The sequence below is a fragment of the Pestalotiopsis fici genome (genome assembly GCF_000516985.1).
Source record: "Pestalotiopsis fici W106-1 unplaced genomic scaffold PFICI_Scf_1, whole genome shotgun sequence".
In the NCBI taxonomy this organism is placed as follows: domain Eukaryota; kingdom Fungi; phylum Ascomycota; class Sordariomycetes; order Amphisphaeriales; family Sporocadaceae; genus Pestalotiopsis; species Pestalotiopsis fici.
The window spans coordinates 4,534,593-4,557,793 of record NW_006917091.1 but is presented as its reverse complement, the minus strand read 5'-3'; the positions used below and the strand labels follow the sequence as shown (position 1 = coordinate 4,557,793).

The following is a 23,201-nucleotide window of genomic DNA, read 5'->3' as shown; positions in this document are numbered from 1 at the left end:
CCCTGGCCTCTGATTATAGTATGATTTTCAACTTTAAAAAAAGAGCCGCATCTGTTAGAACATCCCTGCACGGCCTATATTTACTGCCTCTGCGACACTAGCTTAGAGCTTTGGACTGGAATTCGCCGAGCCTCGACTCAAGTCACCATGAGACGACCCCAGACTTTTTGTAGAGGCTTTGATTGACATGACTCGGATCCTCTCCAAGTCTGCTCGTCTGATATCCTGTAACATGCTGCATGCATAGTCTATTTTCAGCCATCTGCGAATGAGTGACCTGGAAGCGGACGATCAAGGGGAATCGTGAAGATCCGCCTTTCTTACAGAACGACATTGAGACGGGCTTCAGCTTGAAGCATGACACTTCGGCAAAGCGATCGTGGATCCCCATGACTGACTATGCACGTCCCATCTAGGTAAATCATTGGCGTATGTCCGGCATACCTCCGGAGCCGTGAATTGTGAGACTATCGTGAGGGCGACAAGCGTATAAGAATCTAGACGACTCGCTTTCATAGTTCCGACTTGGCATCTCAAGCTCAATTACAACGACCCAACCGCAATAACAACATCAACTCTTCAGATTTTTACTGATCCTGAATCTTCCATCATTGACATTGCATTTGAATAACAGAAAAAAAAAATCATCTGATTAACAACAACAGCAAAATGCATTTCTCGACTGTCGCCCTTGTCAGTATTGCAGCTGTGGCTGTATCAGCACAAGTAAGTGGTTCAATATTCTTATCCCGTATCGTGTCTGGTGTCAAGAATATCAGCCCGACTAACACGTCTGGCAGCAATATGTCCCTCACCACGCCGCCATGGCCGAGCGGAGCGAGATCTTCATACGCGCCAACCACAAGGGCAGCAAGAGCAATGACACGGCAGCCACAGCTACAGAGTCGGGAGCCGCGACGGCCACCGAGACGGGAAGCAGTGGTAAGGGAGGCGGCAAGAACCACGGCGGCAGCAAGAATAACTCGACCGGCGAGGCAACGGGAGGCTCGGACAACAACAGCGGAAGCAATAGTGGTAGCGGCAAGAATTCAACAACTGGTGGCACCAGTGGCAGCGGGTCGGGTAGCAGCAATGGTGGCAAGAACTCGGGATCCAACAAGGGCAACTCAACCTCGGGAGGAACAGGTTCGGGCTCGGCCTCTTCGTCGGCGGCTCGCGCTGGTGCCTCGTCTACAAGCACGAGCACGCCTGTTGTCCAGGGCGCGGCTGCGCGCTCCGAGATCCTCTTGAGCAATTCTGGAGGGTTGGTAACGATTGCTGGTGTCGGTATTGCCTTTGCCTTGTTCATGTGAGGTGAAGCGGGGGAAAGATTAAATTCCCTGGTTGTGGTTTACCTGACTTGTATCTCCATGTTGTCATGATTTATACGCTCGTTTATTATTGGGTCCTGGGTCATGAATTTGAATTGCAGAGCTGGGTGTTTCGGTTGCATCTACTGAGATTAGAGTTAAAAGAAATACATCAAGTTTGTCACTTGTGCTGTTTAATTTACAAATTTTTGAAATTTATGAATACATGCGGCCTTTTCCTGTGACCTTGGTCGTTGCAACGAATGAACATGTGTAGGATGTGTAGTCTAGAACGACGCGATCACGGCTCATGATTCGATCAAAATCAGTAGCCCAGATTTTCATCCAAATGCACCATGTTCAGTCGAGCCAGACAGAACGTGTATGTTCTGACAGTATAATCTAGAGGTGTCTTTATGATTAGCTACCTAAAGCTCTCATCATCCAGCATCATTACCAGTCTTCTCAATCCCACTTGCTGTATCACGGTAATACATGACCACTTCAGGGCGAGCATCGTCAGTATCCTCGTCGACGGGCCGGGGCCCGCCCACCACGAATCCGCATTTTTGATAAAAGGCAATAGCAGCCGTATTTGTCGTGTACACGTCCAATGCGAGCCGGCAGCGGCCGCCGCGCCGTCGGGCGTCGGTGTGCGCATATTCGGCCGCGACTTTACTCAAGGCCTGGCCAAGTCCCTGACGCCGGACCTCGGCGCGGGTGTAGACGCCGGTAAATTGGTAAAGTAGGTGGGCGCCGTCGGCATAATTGCTCTGTTCCACACTGGCTGAAGTAGAGATGACGGTTATGTCGGCGGCAGCAGCAGCCGCCGCCGCTGGATTGGACATGACTTCTTGGCTAGGCATGGGCCCAAAAACAGTCGTAGCAGCCAGGATTCGACGGTCTCGTAGACGGACGGCTATGAATGTTTTGGCAATGGGTTTGTGTAGGCGCCTATACCAGTACTCATCGACAAATGCGATTTCTCTCTCGTAATTCGAGCCAAATGCTGTTTTCGACAGTGTGTTATTCCCGGACAGAGGTAACGGTCTTCTGACCTATACAATTGTAGTGTGAAGGGGGGTGGTGCCCTTACCGTTGGGGTCCTCGCGCAAGGCGGTCAGTCTGAAGGGTTTGTACTCGCTCAGGTAAAAGGCGAAACCTGCCTCGTCTGCGGGTATACTCTCGATGGCCCAAGTTGGGTCTTCTAGACTGCTTAAAGTCATGGTGGCTGCGCGATCTTATTGTTTATGGATATCCGTTTGTATAGTTATCAGGTTTCCATTTCTCTTTTTGGAGCACACGGTACGGCACGTGTAAGTGTCAAGACTCGAGAGCGAGTATAGCGCACCTAGTGCTAGTTTAGTGCCTAAACAGTGGGGACAATATTTCGGAAACCGGCAACTATTCGTACTTACAGAAATATAAGTAGAGTTTCCATCATATACAAGGGGAAAGGTTGTATGATCTTTAATAAAACATTCACCCTGGATGTCTGGAGAGAGACATGAGTCACTAATGAGATTTGGCTGCGAAGAGTCATAACGTTGTGTGTACTCGGAAGAAGGAACAGTTTATTATTTGTCTCGCCAAGAATGGATGGTGATTCCGACAATTTGGGGGCTGGGCTGGGCTGGGCTGGGGGTCAGTCACCTACACTTATATTTGGTAGCAGCTGTCGGGGGCTCTTTGTGGCAAGGTCAGCGTACCTACCTGCCAATCTACCTTACAGGTAATCGACCACCACAGTGTGGCTGGCATATGGGAAATGCTTGAACAGGTGGGTACATAGGCATACAGCATGTAGGCGCCCAATGAAAGTGCAAATACTCTGGTACATGACCACAATACGTAGGTATGCAGGTGTTGTAGTGTAGGGAACTAAGTACCCTAGAAGTGGGATTGCTTGTAGGCGCTGCGCAACCACACTAGCGCGACATGGATCAGGCAGCCCCCCAAAGCCGCAGCACATGAGAAGCCAAGTCAGCTGCGTCTGTCGGCTGAGACCTTTGAACATTTAGAAATCCACACACAAAGTACCGGGCTGTAGCCTCGTCGTACTCTTTCTTCTCACTGTGCTGGACAACACGTTTCTTTTTTAAAACAAACTGCAGTTACGGGGAGCGATTATGTCTTGACTTTATATACTCCCTTTGTTCTGACTGACATCGCGCCAACTATATCGTCACACTAGTTAGTACCGCTGCTGTTCAAGATGGCTTCCGAGACGGTCACATCGGCGCCCGCCATCGACTGGAAGGATTTCGATGACAAGCACGTCTTTGACGAGACTCACACCAAGGCTGTAGCCGGAGAATGCGAGAACTTTGTACTCGAGTTTGGTCCAAACAATGCGCGGGTCGTTCGAGATCTCAAGCAGGACCATTTCAAGGCCATGTTGGGCGGGCACCAGAGAGATGCAAAGTACCCAATCCGATGGATGTAAGTTGCTTTATTGAGCGTCTTCTTCACTAGGAGTCAATCACTGACCGCTTCGATTCCAGCAATATTTGGGAAACCAGTAGATCCAAGGACATTGTGGAAGTCATCGGAGATAAATATGCCTTCTCCAAGAGGTTGAAATCGTTAATGAAGAATGATAAATACGAGCAAGAAGTCACCAAGCAAGGCCGAAAGAAGAAGTCTGCTGCTTCAGGCAACAAGAACCCATCCACCTTGAATCTGGAAGGGTCACAGACTACCCCTACACGCCCGCACGACCTGGAAAAAGGCAACGTGAATGACGATTCTTCGACATCCAGTCCTGTGGTTCAAGGAAAGCAAGACGCCTCACCTCTTCCACAGGGCGAAGAAATTGAACTCTTCCTTCTACTCAAGAATACTGTCAACTACTTCTCCATCGACCATACAGAAAAAGGCACGTACTACTCCACAGTTTGACTGCGCTGGGTGTCTCTAATATCTTTGCTATATAGCCCTCTGTGTCGGCGATCACTGGCTGTACAAGCGTCCAGCGACACGCAATCCGGGGTCCGACATCAATGAGAACTTCCTGCCGCCCAAGCACTGGCTCTGGCTAGTCTTGTGCGATGATCGTACGTCTTTGAGCTGCTATGTAACAATCATTCGTGCTAGTCTCTAATTATTCCAGATACCGTCATTACATTGAACGAAAGCCCTGACCTCGAAGCTGCGCCAAAGGAACTCGACGCAGGAAGGTGGAAACAAGATCAGTTGAGGAATATGCGGCAAAATTCACTCGATGTTTTGATACAACAGTCAACACATGGCATGAGCTTGTACGAGAATCTGCCACTCTCTCAAAACTCAATCAGGCAAGCATGGTCCGATGCCTTGCAACGTTCGGGCAAGGCCGAGCTCGGTAGAGTCAACTCGGACTTTGCCCCGATAGAATCCAATCCAACTTCAACTCCGGAGGACGATGCCACAAGCAGCCTCTTCTATTACCTGTTTGAAGACTATTCCGCTGCCGGTCCGCTCAAGGAAGCGGGTAGAATATTGGAAGACCTTGTGAGCTTCTTTCCAAGACTATTTCACGCCTAGTGACTAACATAGTACCCAGAGCCCAAAAGTTCTTGGCAGCGCCGTACGTGAACCAAGCCATCCTCCTTCATACATCCATTCTGGTTCGTTGTGTAATATACTAACATGGGTGATGAAACCAAAAGGAGCGCAAGAGCCGTGTCAAGAGCCGCGACATTATCAAGCCTCTTCATCTCCTCAGCAAGGATTTGCGCACTCTCAAGCACCTCTTTGAGAACTACATGATTGTCATTGGCAAGATCATAACCGCCACGAGAAGACCAGGCAGTGCACCGTCGCTTGACCACTTGGGCACCTCGATCCTGATAAACTCCGAATCGAATCTTTCCGAGTCCATGCTCATGGGAGCCGACCCCCAACGCAAGGTCTTTCTGACGGCTTCGGCGCTGCAACGGTTTGACCGTCTCCGGGACCGCCTAAAGGGCGTCATGCTCAATACCATTGAAGGGCACTTTGAGGAGATTAATGCGCTCCAGGGTACTGTAAGTCAGCCAAGTCAACACGAGCGGAAACGTTTTCCCGGCGTATCATCTTTCACAAGCTTACCAAAAAAAACCTTTTACCACGATTTTAGTACTTTAACCTGACGCAGCAAAAAGACTCAACGGCTACGGCGCGTCTAACGCGCAGCGCCACCCTGCTCGCCAAGCTCAGCGTCTTTTTCCTGCCCGTCGGCTTCATCACGGCCTTCTTCTCCATCCAGATTGAGGACATGTACATTCAGTGGACGGCATCGACGTACTGGATCACCTTTGGCATCACCATTGGCGTCTCTTTTCTGAGCCTGACCTTTTTCGGCCGCATGCTCATGTTCTTTAGCGACGTGCTCGATGAGTGGTCCGACGCCTTTTCTGGTAGGATACGCTCTGTCTGGGGTGGCGGCAACGATGACGACGATGATGAATGAGCGAGACAGCTTCTGTCTTTAGACCTCACAGGTTTGGGAAATCATTACTTGTTGGACACGGCCTTGAGACTGGCCATTTTTTGTTTCTTGAGGGCGGATGGGTGAATCTTGAACTTGAAATCGTCTTTCTACATAATGGCTATATGCAACCGGTACAAGTCTTGCATATCTCATTTATATATATAGCTACCATATGTAGCGTAACAATACTGCAGTGTCTCTTACACAAGTGAGAGGTTCACGAACTGCAAGAAAATGGGTTAATTCAAATTTGCATATTAATGCGTCGGGCAAATATATGCTCTGGTATCGAGAAATGTAATGATAATGACCACCAAGAAAGCCCCAAATGTGACCAGTATATGCAAGTTCAAGCGAGAGGATAAAACAAATATAAAAAAAGGGGGGGAATAACATATAAATCTTGCAAAACGCCACAAAGCCTTGCCATATTCTGGCGGCATGAAAACTCTGGTTCCTTACTCCGCCCCTTGATCCGAATCCAACTCCATTTTATCCTCGTTGCCTCCTCGTTCAGCCAGCTCCGAGGCAGAAGCGGCAATGTCCTTGACCTCGTCGGCGTTGTATTCCGCAGTGGTCTTGACAATGATTTCCGACTGCTCTTCGCTCGTGGTGGGCGGCGGACTGGTATCCTTTGATTCCGTCTTGTGTGGTGAGACGGAGGCCGATTCTCGCGACGGCTTGGGGGTGGTCGGTACGCTGGTAGAGTGAACATGTTAGTTTCGTATCTTATTTGCCGCCACCATGATTTTCCAAGCAAGGATCCACGATGGGATGTGGAGGGACGGGGGTTTCGATTATACTTACACAATGACGTTGAGCACACAGTCGTCAAGATGCTCGTAGAATTCCTGTGCCGTCGAGAATCGGGCCTGACAGATGGAACAGCGGGCATCGCCGGCTCGCGAGGACCCGCCGCCCGTCATGATCATTTTGCGGCTGTTTGGCGGCGTCTGCTCAACATTGTGGACAGCAGTCAAATGTCGCTTGAACACATCGGCGCGGTTGAAGGCCTTTTCGTAGGCTGTGCCAGGCCCCGGACAAAAGGGGCAGACCATGGTCCCCTTGTAGTGCGTGAGGGCGTGCCGATTCTTGTCGTACTTGCGCGCAAAGCCCTTGATATGGTATTCGCACGTCTCAATAGGGCATTTCTCAGGGCGCTCCTCCTGATGTGTTAGCATATGCGCGGCGAGATCCTTGAAGACTCTCCCGCAGTCCGGATGGGGACATCGGTTCCGGTTATCTTCGATTTTGGGAGTAATCGGACTGCTGTGCATGGTGCTCTCCAAGGACGAAGGGGCTATCGAAGACCCTATTGACGGAGCTATCAGTTGTCCTGGACCCTGCGGCAACGGTGCTGGTGCCAGGCGCGGCGCTTCGGAAAAGGACGGTTGCCTCGGCATGGCATACTCTTCAATCATCCTGATGTCGTTGTCTTCGTCCCCGCTAGAGTCGTCATTGTTCTCGTTCACGTCAACAGACTGTCGTACTTCCCGCATCCAGTCTTTCAGAATGGTCATTGGCGGCCAGTCTCCGCTGGCCTTGCCACCGCGATGTGGATTAAAGTGAGCGCGGCGCAAATGTGCAGCTGCATTGTAGTAGGCACCGTAGCGCTTCTGTGTGACACAAGCTTTACACTTGACCAGAGGCACTGCTGGTTGTAGCGCACCGGCGCTGTGATTCTGCGGTTCCGTACAAACCCATCTCTTGACCAGCGCAGCATGCTTGGCGTCATTGTGCCTTCGTAGCTCATGTTCGCCGCGGAAGCCTTCCGGATACTCATTACACTTATTGCAAAACACACGACGCAACGGTGGCCGTTGGTAAGACGTCCTCAGTTTTGTGGGAGAAGCCAGACCCCTAGATATAGCACGAGTGAACGCCGGGCTTTCTCCCACTGTGTGCCTCCTGGCTGATTCAACCCCAAAGACAGTCGGCGCCAATTCAATCTCATTTCTGGGACCCCAGGCCTCGATCGATTGCCACTCTGGCGTCGGTTTCATCAGTGCCTCTGCAGTCTGACCCGGAACAATTACAGGCTGATAAGAGACCGTCCGGTAGACAGGTGTTCGTTGTCTGAAAAAACCATTGAATCCTGAGTTATCAGCCAGGTAGCCACTACCCAGGCTCAGCAGGAAATCTCTGGTCGAATTGATACCCCATGTTCCCCAGAGCTCTCTCCGAAGTGTGTCGTTGGTGCTTATGAGCAGTGAATGATCACTCCCATCTATATCCTGCGGCAGCTCATCGAGCATCATGGGCGACGACCAAGCGAACACGCTGACGAGAACTTTATACACGCTATGCATAGCCAGGGCGCCGTTGGAGAAAGGCTGTCCGGTCAGAGAAGATGCTGCGTCGTTGCGGCTTGACGTTGAGACCAGATCTGCCAAAATGGTCCGGATGATACTGAAAATACACAGCGAGAAGAATGTAGCTAACCAACTTTTCGGATCCGATGGCACTCGGCGTAACGTACTGCTCTCGAATGACTGGAGAAACTGTGTCATGCAATTATACAATAGCCTATTTCGGCTGTCATAGTCCATATCGTCGGGCAGAAGCTGGGCATTCGAGACGTTTACGTCTGTCCTAATGGATGGCTCAGGTTGCTGTAGGTCGTAGAAGAGAATCTCTCTCAGAAGCAATTTCGCCCGGTACAGTACTGGAAAATCCTGCCTCTCGGCTTCGCGGTTTCTTGACAGATATCCACTCAACTTGAATATGTTCCAAAATTGGAAGGCAACGCCCTCGACATTCCAACTTGCTGCTAGAACCTTGAGTACTGGAGGGGAGCCATCGATTGGGTCCTTTGCAAATGCCGCAGCCGTGGGGTTCGCTGTTGGCAACGTAGCCAAGTCCTCAGTCCACCAGAAACCATCGTTAAAATCCAAATGGGTCTTGGCTACTTGGGCCATGGCAGGACCGATGATATAAGTTCGTTCCAGATAGTCATTCATGGTGCGCCTTCGAGCCATGGGCGAAGTAATTGGGGTTTGTACTTGCCTGGGGGACAAAAGTTCTGGCAGCATATGATCAGCCAAGGCCGCCAAGGACGTTCTTTGGCATCCCAGAACATGCCAAAAGTCTTCATTCGGAGACATGGGAGGTTCGAGACAAAAGTGACAGTTGTCCTGGGAGTCGCACGGCTTTGCTTGAACTTTGCAGCGCAAGCATGGCCCTGACTCACGGGGAAGTCTCAGCTCGCCAATTGACTCCAGCCGCCCATAACCAACGCGACTTCTCTTGAGGGGTGGCAGAAGCGGGTCGACTTCCGAGTCCACGGAGCCTCTCTGTTGTATCGGTAGCTCATGCACAAGCCCAAATCCTGCGAGCGATTCGCGCCGATCTCGCGGCTGGTTGACGGCGGCCAAAGGTGGCAAGGTCGCCGGGACCGTGAGACGCGGTAGAGCCACTGGCGGACTCTTATGAAGCTGGTCCGAAACAAAAGATCGCACCGGCACCGGGTCTTGAAAGGCCATGGGAACAACGCTGCCAACAGAGATGCCCGAATCTCCCCGGACGGGAGACCGGTGCTCTCTGAGGTGCCGATCCCGGTCATCTGGGCTGGAAAACCCGTATATATAGTTGACGCAGCGGTCATCCCAACATTTATACGACGCTTGGTTTCGTGATATGAGCGGCAGCGATTCTCTCATCCTCCAGCTGCGAAACACTGGATCATGGTGGGAAATGTTTTTATCGATCCATGCGCCAAACCCCAATGGTGCATCGTCCTTGACATATGACTTGAGGGTTTCTAGCAACTTTGGGTCATGTATATCCACGCCTAGCGACAAGATGTGGGTTTAATTTCGTGTATTTCCTCTGCATAGTATGGAAGATGCCTACCTCGGTCTATCAACAAACTCTCTATGCATTCACATTTGTATTGTAGCGTGCGGGCTTCTTCAACCTCGGACAGGATTGGGGCTGTCGTTGAGAGGTCTTTTTGGTTGAACAGATGTTGTGTCAGCAGGAGACACGGATTTCGTGTTATCGGAATGTCTTTTTTTTGGGGGCGGTGTTAACTATATACTGACTTTGATTCTGTGCGTATATCTCAAGTGCCATCAGCTTGAGGCGTAGCATGTTACGCTCGAGATGTGAATTCGGGACATATTTGGCGGGTAGTAAAGCAGCAAGTTTTGCTTGGATGTCGGCCTGTTGTTCAAATAATTGCCTGATAGTATGGTCCAGTGCAGGGTCGAAGACAGAGGCGACCGAATTGTCGAGGCCGCGAGAGCCGCGACGATCGTGTCGAGTCTCTCTCGACGACAGGTCGGCAGCCATATTCTTCCCGCCGCCTCACTCAGGCTCTCTCACACACACTGCTTGCCAGGCTGCGCCAGGCCAAAGCTTGTTTGTGTGTGTGAGTGTGAGTGTGTGTGTGTGTGCCTCGCGCACTCACTCGCTCTCTACCTTCAAAGTCGCTCCACCACCTTGAGATTTACACATATAACATGTGAGAAATAATAATGGGGGTATTTTGGTTGATAAACTGAAATGGACTAGTAGCAGAGAAAAGATAGACAATAGCATGCATCAACTGCGATAGGTCTTGCGGCGAGGTTCCTTCGGAGGCATGATCGACACCATATGTAAGCTGCAACTAGGTGAGACGATAGACGGAGATTGATAATAGGTAGTAGTAGAAAAAAGATAGTGAGGCGGTCAGGTATCGAAGCGCGCGCACTGCCTCATATCGGAACAACAGAGATGTGGCTGCAGATCTGACTGAACAAGGTGTGGGAAGCGCGAGAACATCTGACCTTTTTCTCAGTGGGGGTGTGGGAAGGGTAACTTGCTTGATTTTTTTTTTTTTGTCCCTCTCTTGTTCCTTGAGTCCTTTGGCTACTCTTTCCCTCGCTCTCGCTCTTTTCCCTAACCCAGTCCCAACGGACAAGCGCTGAGAGAAACCCTGGAGACTTGGACGTCTACGTCAAAATTGATTGGCGTAAGTCAAAACTCGCAACGGGCAAAGGTACCTGAACCTGACTCCATCCATACCTACTTTTTTTTTTTTTTTACATTACCTACCTAGCAGCAGAGCCGGTAGGTGGGGCATTTAGTGGTCGCTCGCCTAGGTACGGCATGTGGTGGTGGTGGACTTGCACTGATTATTGCAGTACATGGTACCTAAATCATATACACCAAAACTACCTAGCACAAGTGCATATAGCCATGTACATGCACGGGTAAGCTGCTGGGCATCACTGAGATGTATGCGAATGTATTATCCAGACATCAACAATGCCTGCCGTTGAGTTCTTACCTGCCTTGAGAATTGACGATGATGGCTGCAAGGGTCTGCACATGTATGTGTGCTGGGGGAGTTGAATGGAGAGGAAAGAAAAGGTGACATGGGGGTGTGTGCACCTGGGGCATTTGGGGCTGGCAACGGCAATAGGTACCAGGCCGTCGTATATACTTTTAATCATATCATTTCTCCTACGTATATTCAAGTACTTGGATCTCACTACATACCTAACACTCCTCGGTTGGTAGATTACCTACATATCCATTTCCCAGCCTCAGACAAGGATCACGTATGGTCATCAGTCAATTGCTCCTCCCGTGGTCGGAGTGCCTCGGTGCTGAATGCCGATGTTCTTCTGTGGATCTGACGAACAAGTAGCCGGCGTCGTCCATGTGTGACAAAATTTGAGCCTGGTCTGGATAGGTACCCCCCGACTGCATACCTTGGTTCCTATAGGTAGGGGGGGGAAGGTACTTTGCAGTCACTGGTTGGAGAAGGAAGCAGCCTGATGATGGTAATTCGGAGTTTCCGCCCTTTTACTCAATCAGCTGAAATGCACATGGCAACTTGAAAACAGAAGCATCGCAACCCAGAGACCGGACTACAACTACTAACAATCACGAGGTAGCCTTGCTGCCTTGTAAATTTCATTTCATATTAGGTCGCATAGTCCAGGACTCCCGGGCGGCATCGCCTAATTAAGTATTGTTGTTGAGGCATGGGCAAGCTATGCACCTCTCAGAGTTCCGAGACTTCTTCAAAATCAGCTAGGTTGCTGGGAGGCAAGCTAGGAAGTACGTAGGTAGGTAGCACCCCCCATGTTTTCAGCTGCTGCAAATCAGCTTCTTGATATATTACCTATATCTTGACCAAATGTACATGCTTGACAAGCAGCACAAACCTTCGGGGTTTGCTTTGTTTGTCGGTCTTTGGAAAAGAGACCACCTCACGCTCAGCTCTCTGGGATATCTGAATCTCGTCGCAGCCGACTCCTTGTCTTTTTTTTTTTTATCTTTATTACGGCTCGCAGGGAAGGAGCACAAGGCATAACCTAGACCACAGCTCCGTCCCCTCCCCGAGGATGGGGAATGTTGGATGGTACCTAGGTAAGTGAGGATGGACTTTGCTGATAGGTAGATGGCCAAGGTAAGGTAGCTATCTTGGCCTCAACCTACCTGTGCCTCCATGATGGGGATCACACATACGCACACACACACACATTACACGCGCCACTCGCATACAAATCTCACGTTGCGAATTCCCCATGTAGGACGACGGGGTGTGATCAGCCACATGGAAACTTCGGTGCTAGCCCGTCTTTGGGGTGAGCACGACGCGGCAAGACGACAGCCCAGCAGCACTTGCGCTGCAGTGAGCTGTGGCCATGCAGTGTCAGTGGGCGAGCCGGACAAGAGATTGGGAGAGCGCTGGCCTCTGATTGGGGTCAGACACAAGAAAGCTCATGTCACTCTACCCCAGACCCAGGATACGCTCCGACTCTCTCACAGGCCGGCGGTCTGGGGGGTCCTTGAACCTTGGGCCTTACGTACGGCCGGGCTTATGTCCGGTTGGTACGACCTCGTTGCGGCAGCCCAGCTTCTCGACGACACCGCTTTTATAGAGTTGTACAAGCCGCCGCGCCCAGAGCCAGGGCGGCGTGACAACTCGAGGCGGCTTCCCGCTGAGTGCTTCGTTAGCCTGCCGATTGCAAGAGCTGTATGTACGCTTCATCAACAACATGCAGATGCCGAGTTACTTGCACAAACTATAATCAGGTGAGATGGCCAACACTCAAAACTACATCCTTGGGTCAGGACACCCGTACCTTACCCACGGCTCCGGCAACATTGTTGAATTTTCAACCCCAGACAATGGCATGCAACAGCGACGCCGCTCGCTATGTGCAAGTATCCATCTAGTGATGAGTGGTAGCATATAATAGTAGTCTAGCTATCTTCCAGATGCTCTAGACCGTCGACAAGTACCGGATCTTAAAAACTTAACAGGCTGACGCCAGAACCTTTGCGGCAAAGGCGCCCCGAAGATCTACAGTTGAGCTGACATGACCACTGGCGACCCATTCGCTCGTCGAGTCTAGATGGGTGGGAAAGACGACTATTGCGAGCTTCCTGATCGTGATCGGCGCGTTGCACTTCACCAGACGTCCGTCAAAGCTTGCGACCCCATTCGCCATGGTTGAACCCCTCACTCATATCTTCGGCTAGGGAGCCCTGGCGCGGTGGTCTGGATAATGTAATGTAGGTAGGATCGTGCCGCTGTGCGCAACGTCTTGTCTTTGCAGCTGGAGCAGCTGGGTCAGGTCAGCCTGCCCTCCTAAACTCTCTGTCTCTCTCTTGTGCATCCGACAAAGTTCTAGGCGAGCGACCGAGGAGGAGGCTCCATTACCCAAAGGGTCCGTCCGTCCCTTCTCCCCTTCTCGCAGACAGGCGAGCCGAGGGGGAGGAGGTTATCCACACGCAGCAATTGCTGCTGCACCCCTCGCTCGCGCAACCAGAGACTGCGGCGGTCGTCAGCACGCACCATCTACAGTCTACCTTGCAAACCCATGTTTGTATGTATGGTCCACCACTAATAGCGCGCAGCCGTTGAGACTGCTAACCGGCGGGTGGGCGGGCAAGGCAGCGATAACGTCCGGCTAGAACCATTTACAAACCTTGCCGACCACCACCACCCCTGCCCGCAAGCAACATGATCCTGGAGTCTTAATGGGCCCTGATATTGGGGTGCGCTCACGTTGAGATGATGAAGAGCCGACAATGCCTTGCCTTGCCTCGCCTGTAACGTTGTTCGTCCCGTCCCTGCGCTGCGCAGAGTAGTAGTATGTAGAAAGAACCATGGTGATTCGATTCCTTCACACGCGGCTGGCTGGCTACCTACCCATCTACCTTAGCTACCACTCTTCGCGATATCTTGCAAAAATGCACGAGATGCTGATGCTGCTCTCCCTACCTCCCTACCTACGGCACACCCCGACTTTGTTTTCCCCCCATCTTCAGCTGGGCGGCAGGGTCCTTTTCCACTTTCTTTCTATGGTGCAGGCTTGCGAATTTGTGCGAAATGGCGCAAGCCACGGCCGCAGATCACCTTACGGGAGATTTCACTTTCGCATTTCAGCCCTATGCAACTGCTTGGGAGGCTGCTGGGTGAACTGAACTGGACTGACTCGCGCAACCATTTCTTACAATAAAGTTATCGCCACCATGAGAACAAAGCAGCCAAGCCGGCGGCAGCAACGGAAAGCACAGACCTTGGCCACTTCTACTACGACTATACTACATATATTGGCAGGCTTTGCCATCAATGTATGAAACAAAAGGGCATCAAGACATGTAATTGCCCAAAAGCCAACCAAGCACCTTTGCTGTCTGTCGGCCTCTCGGACTCTAGGTTGCCAGGTGGGCTCATGGTCTAGAAGAAGTGATTGCGCGTCGCCAAGAAGCCGTGCAGCATTGCAGAACTACCAACCCCTCCACCTTCTGCCCATCGCTTACCTTTTGACCAGACCTATTGGTTACACTTTTATGAGCGCGTTACTTTTTTTTTTTTTTTTTTTTTTTTTTAAATTTCCTCCCTTTCTATGAACGGCCCCACATGCTCTCTCTCGGCTGGACGTTGCGATGGCACGAGTCTCGCAAGTCTGACAAGTCTGGATAGAAATAAGCGAAGACGCTGGGCTACCTGCTCGTTGCGCCAAACTAGACAAGGCGGTACCAGTACCATGTGTGCCAATGTCCCTACTTCAAATGATGCCTTCAACATGTCCAAGCTTCACCACTCTAGTCGCCAAGGCTGCTGCTATCCAGCTGCTCCAAGTGAGGCTGCAATGGGGCTGTATAGCTTGTTCCGCACCAGTTTTTTTTTTTTTTTTTTTTATTGTGCCTCTTTATGTTCTCAACAGTATAATGTACCCAAGAGTTTTGTTTATTTTTCAAGTCTCTATAAAAATCTCCACTTGACAAGTGTCTCTTGCTATTTACACATGAGATTTGATACCTTGGCTCTTTATTAGTGTGGACAACGACGTCCGTACGATCAATTGCCGCGTAGGTCGCCAAAGTTGCCTCGTATCTAAGTTGCAAAATTCAGACCCACCATACTCGTGGCCGACCTCGAGAAGGAGATGCAATGTGTAAGTGGTTCAAACAGTAAAATATGACTGACACCCAAGATTAGAGATATGAGAAAATTTTGCCAAAAATGTCGAGTAATGCAATCAGTTAAATGACTCATTACTCGGCAGCTATATGTCCCTCGAGCCGGATTTGAACCGGCGACCTGTGGATATTCCTGAATTGGAATTGTGACAATTACAGTCCATCGCTCTGCCAACTGAGCTATCAAGGGCTGGTTGTGGCAAATTCGGTCATAAATACAGTCTATGTAGTTCATCTGACTTTTTTCCCACCTCTCGAGGCTCTTTGCAATTGCTATTCAACCTGCAGTCAGTGCAAGCTCGTGGTAGATTGCAAGTCGCTTATGTAAGTAAGACTTTGTTGGACTGGGTTTAAAGTATCGAGCGTGTTGAGAGGATCTCTCTGCAAATTGCTTTCCGACCAGAGTATGGGAACCTTGGTCACCCGCTGAACCAGTGAGATCTCCCTGCCTCTGCAGACACCTTTGCTTGACTTTGAATGATACCAATGATTCAAGCATATGAGAGTAATATGTTTTGCCTGTCATCACCAATTCCAGGAAAACTTTGTTGCTGCTGGTGGCGGGGACTGGTCTTGCCCATACTTGTTGGAGTCTCAATTTTCTCGTAAAATTCTGCTTTGCTCACCGAAAATAAGTACGATACTTCTGACAAAGCTCTCCTGTCTTCTCTTGTCTTACTCGTGGGAGATGCATTCGTCTCCATTCAACTTGCTAGTCGATCGTTGGGTCATGGGGAGCACTGCTTGATTCCGCGGTCCCGGCTGTCTGGCATACCAATGCCCACTCCCTCTCAATAATACCGGCTGAATTAGTGCAATGGCAGATATCCAAATAGACTAAGAAAGGCATGTTCTTCAGCGAATGATCTCTTGTGTTTGCAGCAGAGTGTGGTGTGGTTACGTCGCTGTCAGAAAGATGAAAAATACCTAGTTATGCCTGCATGCAACATTTGATACAATGATATAAATCAAGTGTTGTAGATCTTCCTTTTCAGACACGCTATCTATTTGACCTCGCAAGTCCTCATTTCTGAAGCAACCATGACACCAAAGTGCCGTGGCTCGGACATGAAGTATAAACGCAGGTTTATACAGCCAGGTGATGATGTGTCGAGGCAAATTCAAAGTGCGAGCGCAAAACATTGACCCAACGATGGCGATATGGATGGCTTTGACTGATTCTATCCTGTACACAAATGGACACCAAAGCAGTTTGTCAGAGATGTAGACCAGAACAGGATCACTTTATACTTTATTCCATGGCTGCCCAATGAAGACTGCCTCGGTTTTCATCTATCCCTACTTTTGCGAGAAGCATGAATGCTTTCTTCTTCTTCTTATATTTAGTACATGTGTCTAGTATGTTTATAACGTAGCAAGCAGAGATTTGATCTAGAACAGCTTTGAAGTACCCGGGTATGGCTGCAGACAAGTAGCGTGCAAGAGCAGCATCGTATAGGCATTTTTAGTTTGCAATTTCAACATTAGATGACTACGGGGATGTTATGCTAGCTTATAGTAGTACTGTATTCTCTAATTGCATTACATTGCCATCTTCACGCTTTATTGATATTGAGAAAACAATATGCACCGCAACAGATACGATATGTAGACTAGCCCGCAAACACAGGGGATCTTGATATTATTAAGCTTTACGTTGAGTCTATCGCAATAACGCCAAGGCACACGTTGAGTGGTATCTGCCTTTATGCTGAACAAACGACTTCGACCTGGAGTCCCTTTTCTGGGCACACGCATACATGACAAACACGCTAAACATGGGTTGAGAAGTATTATCCCCGAGCCATTACTACACGCCTAGTACTTGATCTTTCACAAGCACGTGAATCATGGTGTCGCTCTACTCTGGCTGAGCCCATCTCCTCTCACGCAAAGGCATCTCTCGGCCCTCTGAAGCGCGAGATCCAGTGACCTCGTCTCGCCAAGCCCAGTATTCGCCGAAACGGATCTCTGCGTAATTAGCATAGTCGAAATCGATCTGTGATATTTGCGCCTGGATGAGCGACCAGATACCCCAGTAGAACCCCGGGAGGCCTCTGAACACATCAACCTCCTCGAACAGCTTAGCGACTTCCTTCTCCTCGTCAACCTCTGCCGGCTTCACGTCGGCAGGGAGAAGCTCGAAATAAGCGTGTATATAAGCTTTGATGAATTCGAGTCTCTGGGCACGGGTCGGGAGCACGGAGAAGTCGCAGTCAAAGCCACCCCACTCGGCAAAGTGATTGGCCAGGTCAAAGGCAGCCGGCGAAGGGGTCGCATACTCGTAGTCAATGAAATTAACAGTTTCGACAGTGTCGTGCTTGTTTGTTGCTCCCTTAGGGACGACTATAACATTTCCGCTCAATAAATCGCAGTGAGCAAAGACCAGCTGTGTTCTGATTAGCCCTGAACAACTTTCATGTCATGATAAAGGTTGGTTGCAGTGTCTGACGTGTAATCGCAGAGCACAAATCGCAACCAAGAAAAGTTAAGCAGTCAAGTCGCGAGAGGGTGAACCTACGCCATTCTTGCCCAAGCCAGGCCTTTGACTCAAGTCTGTAATCATCCTCCTGAGCTCCTCCTGGAGCTTGTTCTGCCTCTCGCGCTGAGCCTCGGTCTCGGTAGGCAAAGCCAGCAGCCACTTCTGCATGACTGTCCACACATTTGGCGGAGGTTTGCCGGGGGCCACCTCTTCTGCTACAAAGTGCTTGGTCACGCCATTCCCATTTGTAGCACCATGGGTCCCATTTCCATTCGCGTGGACGGGTACCTGTGCCAAGCAAGGCACTCTGGCGTGCCACTCTGCAAGGCGCTTGGCGACGGCCAAGTAAATGGACGGCTTTCTGAGGTCTTCGGGCAGCGTCGCCTTGCCCCTGATATATCTATACATCATGCCATTCTTGAACCTGGCCAGCAGCGCGGGGGCTAGGCCGTACTGCATCAGCAGCTCGTGGTTCTCGGTCTCTCGTTGTCGGTCGATCAGCACCTGGGTGCCATTGCCGTAGGCGCGCAACAGGACGGCATCGTTGTCCACCTCCTCCTTGGACAGACCCTCCTTCTTGTTGACGGCCTTGAGCAGGGTGTTGGTGATGCCCTCGGTGAAGCGCACAAACTCGATCTTGGAGCCGGGCTCCTTCCACTCGGGTCGCAGCTCCGTGACGAGCTGCAGGGCAGAAGCATCCGAGTCGTTGCCGTCGTACTCGAGCGAGATGAAGCGGACGTGGCCCACGACGCCGTTGGTGTCGCCATTGTGACTACCAGGCGACATCGTGGAAATGGGCATAGTCTGAAACGGGGGAAAGGCTGGTCGGTGTCTGTGCAGTGTCGTCGCCGGCTTCTAAAAAGGGCAGCGAATGGATTTTCCTCTATCTCTCCTTTCCTCCAAGTATTGATTTACGAAGAAGAAGAGAGAGAAGAAAAAAAAAAGGTTGAATGTTTTCGGTAAGTCGAGTCAACAGAACAGCTAGCGGAAAAAAGGGTCAGGCGCTACGCAATTTCACCTGCATACAGGAACAAGCGATTTTGTCAAAGAACGGTTGAACAAGAAACGATAGGACATGGGAAATATATTCCAGTCGTTCTTCTTACTTAGTATTTGAGGGGAAAGGGAAAAGATGGAGGGCGGAAAGCGAAAGTGCAATTCCATGAAACCAAACCAACGTCATTGCCCGCACGAGGGGCGGAGGCTTTCTGGCTCTTGCCTGGAGCATCTGCATTCAGGGACCAACCCAATGGTTTGGAGAATTTGGGGGTTCAACCAAAATCCAGGGGTAGCTCGAAGATTAATTTTTTTTTTTTTCTTTCTCTGCTTTGTCCTTTGGGGGAAGTGGAGGTTTGGGTCTAGACGGTTTTTAGGGGGTTACAAGGCCAGAGAAAGAGAAAGATCAACTGTGTTTTTTGCTCTTTCCGAGGAAGCAAGTGAGGAGGTGCCACGGATTCTCGGCACGCTGCATTTTTGCAAGGCAATGACATGTCTATACTCGAAAGGGATTTGTGAAGCTTGACAGTAGTAGTCATCTCGCACTGCCCTTTGGACACGCGCACGAGATCAATTGCCCTTCTTGGGGAGCAGATGCACATCGCGAATTGTATGTAACACTTGAGCCTACCCTAAAATGTAGTGGACAGATAGATTTTGGATCTGACGCTTCTTACAGGGGCACCACACGCTAGAGCAGGCACTTAGTTAGTGGTAGGCCAGCTTGGAGACTGGGTCCACTGAAATGAGCATGTGAAAGTCGTACAGTGGCGCTGATCTACGGAATGCCTTTGTCAGTGCCACAGCTTCATTAGGCCATAGCACCCTGTCGACTTGAACGGGAAAGAGAATATAGCTTACACACTACTAAAGTCGCTCCCATTAGCTCAACGACCTGATTAAAGTGACCAGCCTGGAGAACAAATGTTATGGTGAGCTCGAGTCGTTAAGGGGTTTCTTCCATTTACCCAACATTACTGTCTTGTTTGTTTCGCCACTGAAGACAGCTGGTCCAATCGTTCCTGAAGCGCCGACGCGTCGCAGTAGGGTCGAATATCCCAAGAGGCGCTCTACCACTGATAAGCAAGCTGGGTCGGCGAGATATTACGGCTTGTCCACTCGTCACGTTTATCCATCATCTTGCAGGCCCACATTGAATGGGTGGGGAGCTACAGATTAGGTCGGCTTTATTGGCACAGAACATACAATCTAGGTACTGACTTGTTATCATGATTTTGGTAGATCTAGTATCTGTCAGATGGTGGATTATGGTTCCCATACACTGGGGTGTGCTTGAGCACACGGATCAACCCCATAGTGTTCAGATAGATGTACGGGACCTCCCGGGGATTAGCCGGGGCCACCCAAATAAGCGTACACTTTATCAAAACTAAAAGGCGCAAAATATAGATTAATATATTATATAATTGACACCTATATTAAACCAATTTAAACTTTAATAGGAAAGCACTACTTTAATTAATAATTAAGAGTCTTAGTGCCTCCGCCGAAGCTACGAAAATGATAACCATAAAGGAAGCCGGAATCGGCCTAACGGTATCGTTAAAGATAACCTCCGACTAGAATAATTAGGAATATACGTTCTAGATCCAGGCATAGATTACCGGACTAACTAATTACCTTAAGAATAAAACGATTTTAATCAAAACCCTAGTCGAACCGAATATAAAAAAAACCAAATATATAAAGACCGCGGCAGCGACCTTCGAAGCTATAAACGAAAGCGACGATCCGAGTATCCAAAATAAAGAGAACGGGGAATAAACGATAACGGATTTTACTAAAAAAGGTTAAAAATCGTTTAACCTCGATTATAACTATTATAAAATAAGGGAGGCTATATACGCTAAGCAATATACGGCGATTAAAGAGATTACGAAGTAAATAATTATTACGATTTCTTTAAATTTTTTTTTTACGTATTACTTAATTAACGAGCCTTTGCATAAATAATACGAAAATTTAAAGGCTCGCTATAGCAAATTAGCTATAAATAATAAAAGAGAAGCAAAGAAATAATATTTAAAAGCTTTTAAGCCTCCGAAAATATTAAAAGAAGCTGTTAATTAGGTTAATAAATAAAAAATGGTTATAGCGAAAGCCTAAGCAAAGCAAATAATTAAAGCATAGGATAATTCGGTTTGGGCTATAAATTTTTTAAATATAATTATTTTAATTATATTATAATAGGCCGCCTTTTATTAAATTTATAAAAAATAAAGCATTTTAAATAGGAATTTGGAATATCGGATAATAAATAATGATTTCCGTAAAGGCTTAAGTATTTAATAGCCGATTAGGCCAAAAATTAGGAAAAGCGCTTTCGTAATTTACGTTAGTAAAGCTAAAAAATAGCCCTAAAATAAATAAAATAAAGACGCTTACCCCGTTAAAAATTAAATGCTTCCCCGATTAAATACGGCTAATTTATGTAAAAAAAGGGGTAAACGAATTACTTATAATAAAAAGCAAAAGGATATTAAATACCTTATTTATTACCTTTTTTACGCTTTTAATTTATATTTTTACGTATTTTTAAAAAAAGCCTATTTAGGTTTCGTCCCTAAAAATAAAATATAAGCATAAATAATTAAAGCCTTTAAAAAAAACCCTAACTTATAAAAACAAATTTATAATATAAAAAAGATTAAAACTAACCGAACTAATATATTACGAATAACTAAAAAAAAATCGCTCCCGATTAATATAAATTAATAGGACGGACGATTGGTAGCAAACGTATAAAGCAGTTTTATAATATTTACAAAAAATTACCTTTTGCGCCATTTAGTTATCCTAAATCTAACGATAACGATTTTAATTATAAATATAAAAATAAAGCTTATTAATTATAAATAAGCTTTTAATTACGATTTTATTTAATTAGGCGACCGGAAATTACTTATTTACGGGTACGGCATAATAATTATGTAACTCGGATTTAAAATATTACTATTAAATAATATAGCCTATTATCCTAGGTTGCTAACTATATTGGTATTATTCCGTTAACTACGAAAACGAAGATATTATTAAAATAACAAAAACGACCCTATAATATTATATAAAAAAATAAATTTTTAATTAATATACTCCAAAACCAATACGGATAATACGTCCTCGAATATAAACCTTACAAATTACCTTTAGCGTTATTTGCCACCTACCGGAAAAAATATATAATATAGATAAAAAGGCTATTATTAATTAGGGAAGCTATACGATAATACTATAAAATAGGATATCTAGGCCCGGCAGCTTTCGAATATTTTATCTATTTATCTTAAAGGGTAAAAATTAAAGGACTAATTATAATAAAATATAAAGCCTGCGTATTTATAAAAATTACGCGTTAACTACGGTAAGCGCTACGGCTAATTAACGAAAATTATAACGAACGATTAGCTATAGATTTTTATAATTATACTAAAGGGATCGAAAATTATATATCCTAAATATTAATTATTTATCGGTAGACGGGATATATATAGGACTATTATTTTACGGAAAAAATTACGGTTATATTAATTAACGCTTTCCGATCGTTTTTAGGTATAATAAAAACCTAATATAATATTAAAATTAAAGTTATCGAATGCGATAACGAGATTATAAAAATTAAATAGGTAATAAAAAGATACCTCGAAAATAAATATATTAAATTCGAGCCTTTAGTACTATATATATAAGCCTAAAATAAAGCTACCGAACGCTTAAAAGATATAATTAAAAAAAAAGAACGGGTAATGCGTATTAGCGCAAAACTCTTTTATTAACTTTGGCCCGAAATCGGCAAAACCGCGGTATATTTATATAATCGTACGCCGAATTATAGTTCCCGATAGCGTATATTATATATAAAATTTTATAAAGTAATTGCGAAAACAAAAAAAATTCCAAATCCAAGCTATAAGCCTAATTAAACCTATTTTAAAGTATTCGGATATAAAGCGTACGTAATAACGCTAACGGTATAATAGAAATTCGGCCGTTTATAGCGATTAGCACCTAAGGCATAAGTAGGATACCTAATCGGATATAGGTTATCTAATATTTATAAAATTTAGATTTTTAATTAAAATAAATTAATTAATATAAAAGATATAATTATAAATAAAAAGGAATTATACGACGGAAAATGGGATATATTTAAAAACGAGCTCTTAAATACTAATATTTAGCTTATCGCCGACTTCGTAACTAACTACGCAATATCTAAAAACGAGATCCTATAAAAATTAAAAAATAAAAATACCGCCGCAAAAAATATCCTGCTAGGCGATAATTAAAATAATTAAAAAGAAAATAGTAATTAAAAAAATAAAAAAGCAACGCTAAATAAAAAGGATAAATAATACCCTTTTACTATAATAAAATTTGCCTTTTAAATTTTACTATAAATACCTTTATTAGCTTTATTAATATATAATATAAAGGCGATTACGATTAAAAATACGGCGCTATTAAAAAAAGGACCTAAAATAATCCTATAATAAGCAGCTTT

At 47.0% G+C, this 23,201-nt stretch overlaps 5 protein-coding genes across 5 annotated transcripts; 2 read left to right on the top strand and 3 right to left on the bottom strand.

Moving 5' to 3' along the window:
* Positions 1 to 669: 669 nt before the first annotated feature.
* On the top strand, positions 670 to 1,313 carry PFICI_01365 (uncharacterized protein; the record flags this gene model as incomplete). The annotated part of the gene is made up of 2 exons (XM_007829946.1): positions 670 to 726; positions 801 to 1,313. The coding sequence occupies 2 exons, from the start codon at positions 670 to 672 to the stop codon at positions 1,311 to 1,313; spliced, it is 570 nt and encodes a 189-aa protein (XP_007828137.1).
* Positions 1,314 to 1,750: 437 nt separating this feature from the next.
* On the bottom strand, positions 1,751 to 2,176 carry PFICI_01364 (uncharacterized protein; the record flags this gene model as incomplete). The annotated part of the gene is made up of 1 exon (XM_007829945.1): positions 1,751 to 2,176. The coding sequence occupies one exon, from the start codon at positions 2,174 to 2,176 to the stop codon at positions 1,751 to 1,753; it is 426 nt and encodes a 141-aa protein (XP_007828136.1).
* A 1,349-nt stretch (positions 2,177 to 3,525) lies between these two features.
* On the top strand, positions 3,526 to 5,742 carry PFICI_01363 (uncharacterized protein; the record flags this gene model as incomplete). Its single annotated transcript, XM_007829944.1, has 8 exons — positions 3,526 to 3,752; positions 3,815 to 4,000; positions 4,073 to 4,205; positions 4,318 to 4,366; positions 4,423 to 4,802; positions 4,855 to 4,878; positions 4,961 to 5,317; positions 5,410 to 5,742. The coding sequence occupies 8 exons, from the start codon at positions 3,526 to 3,528 to the stop codon at positions 5,740 to 5,742; spliced, it is 1,689 nt and encodes a 562-aa protein (XP_007828135.1).
* Positions 5,743 to 6,221: 479 nt separating this feature from the next.
* PFICI_01362 (uncharacterized protein) lies at positions 6,222 to 10,056 on the bottom strand (the record flags this gene model as incomplete). Its single annotated transcript, XM_007829943.1, has 4 exons — positions 6,222 to 6,462; positions 6,571 to 9,553; positions 9,616 to 9,711; positions 9,807 to 10,056. The coding sequence occupies 4 exons, from the start codon at positions 10,054 to 10,056 to the stop codon at positions 6,222 to 6,224; spliced, it is 3,570 nt and encodes a 1,189-aa protein (XP_007828134.1).
* A 7,003-nt stretch (positions 10,057 to 17,059) lies between these two features.
* PFICI_01361 (uncharacterized protein) lies at positions 17,060 to 18,466 on the bottom strand (the record flags this gene model as incomplete). The annotated part of the gene is made up of 2 exons (XM_007829942.1): positions 17,060 to 17,587; positions 17,720 to 18,466. The coding sequence occupies 2 exons, from the start codon at positions 18,464 to 18,466 to the stop codon at positions 17,060 to 17,062; spliced, it is 1,275 nt and encodes a 424-aa protein (XP_007828133.1).
* Between the last annotated feature and the right edge of the window lie 4,735 nt (positions 18,467 to 23,201).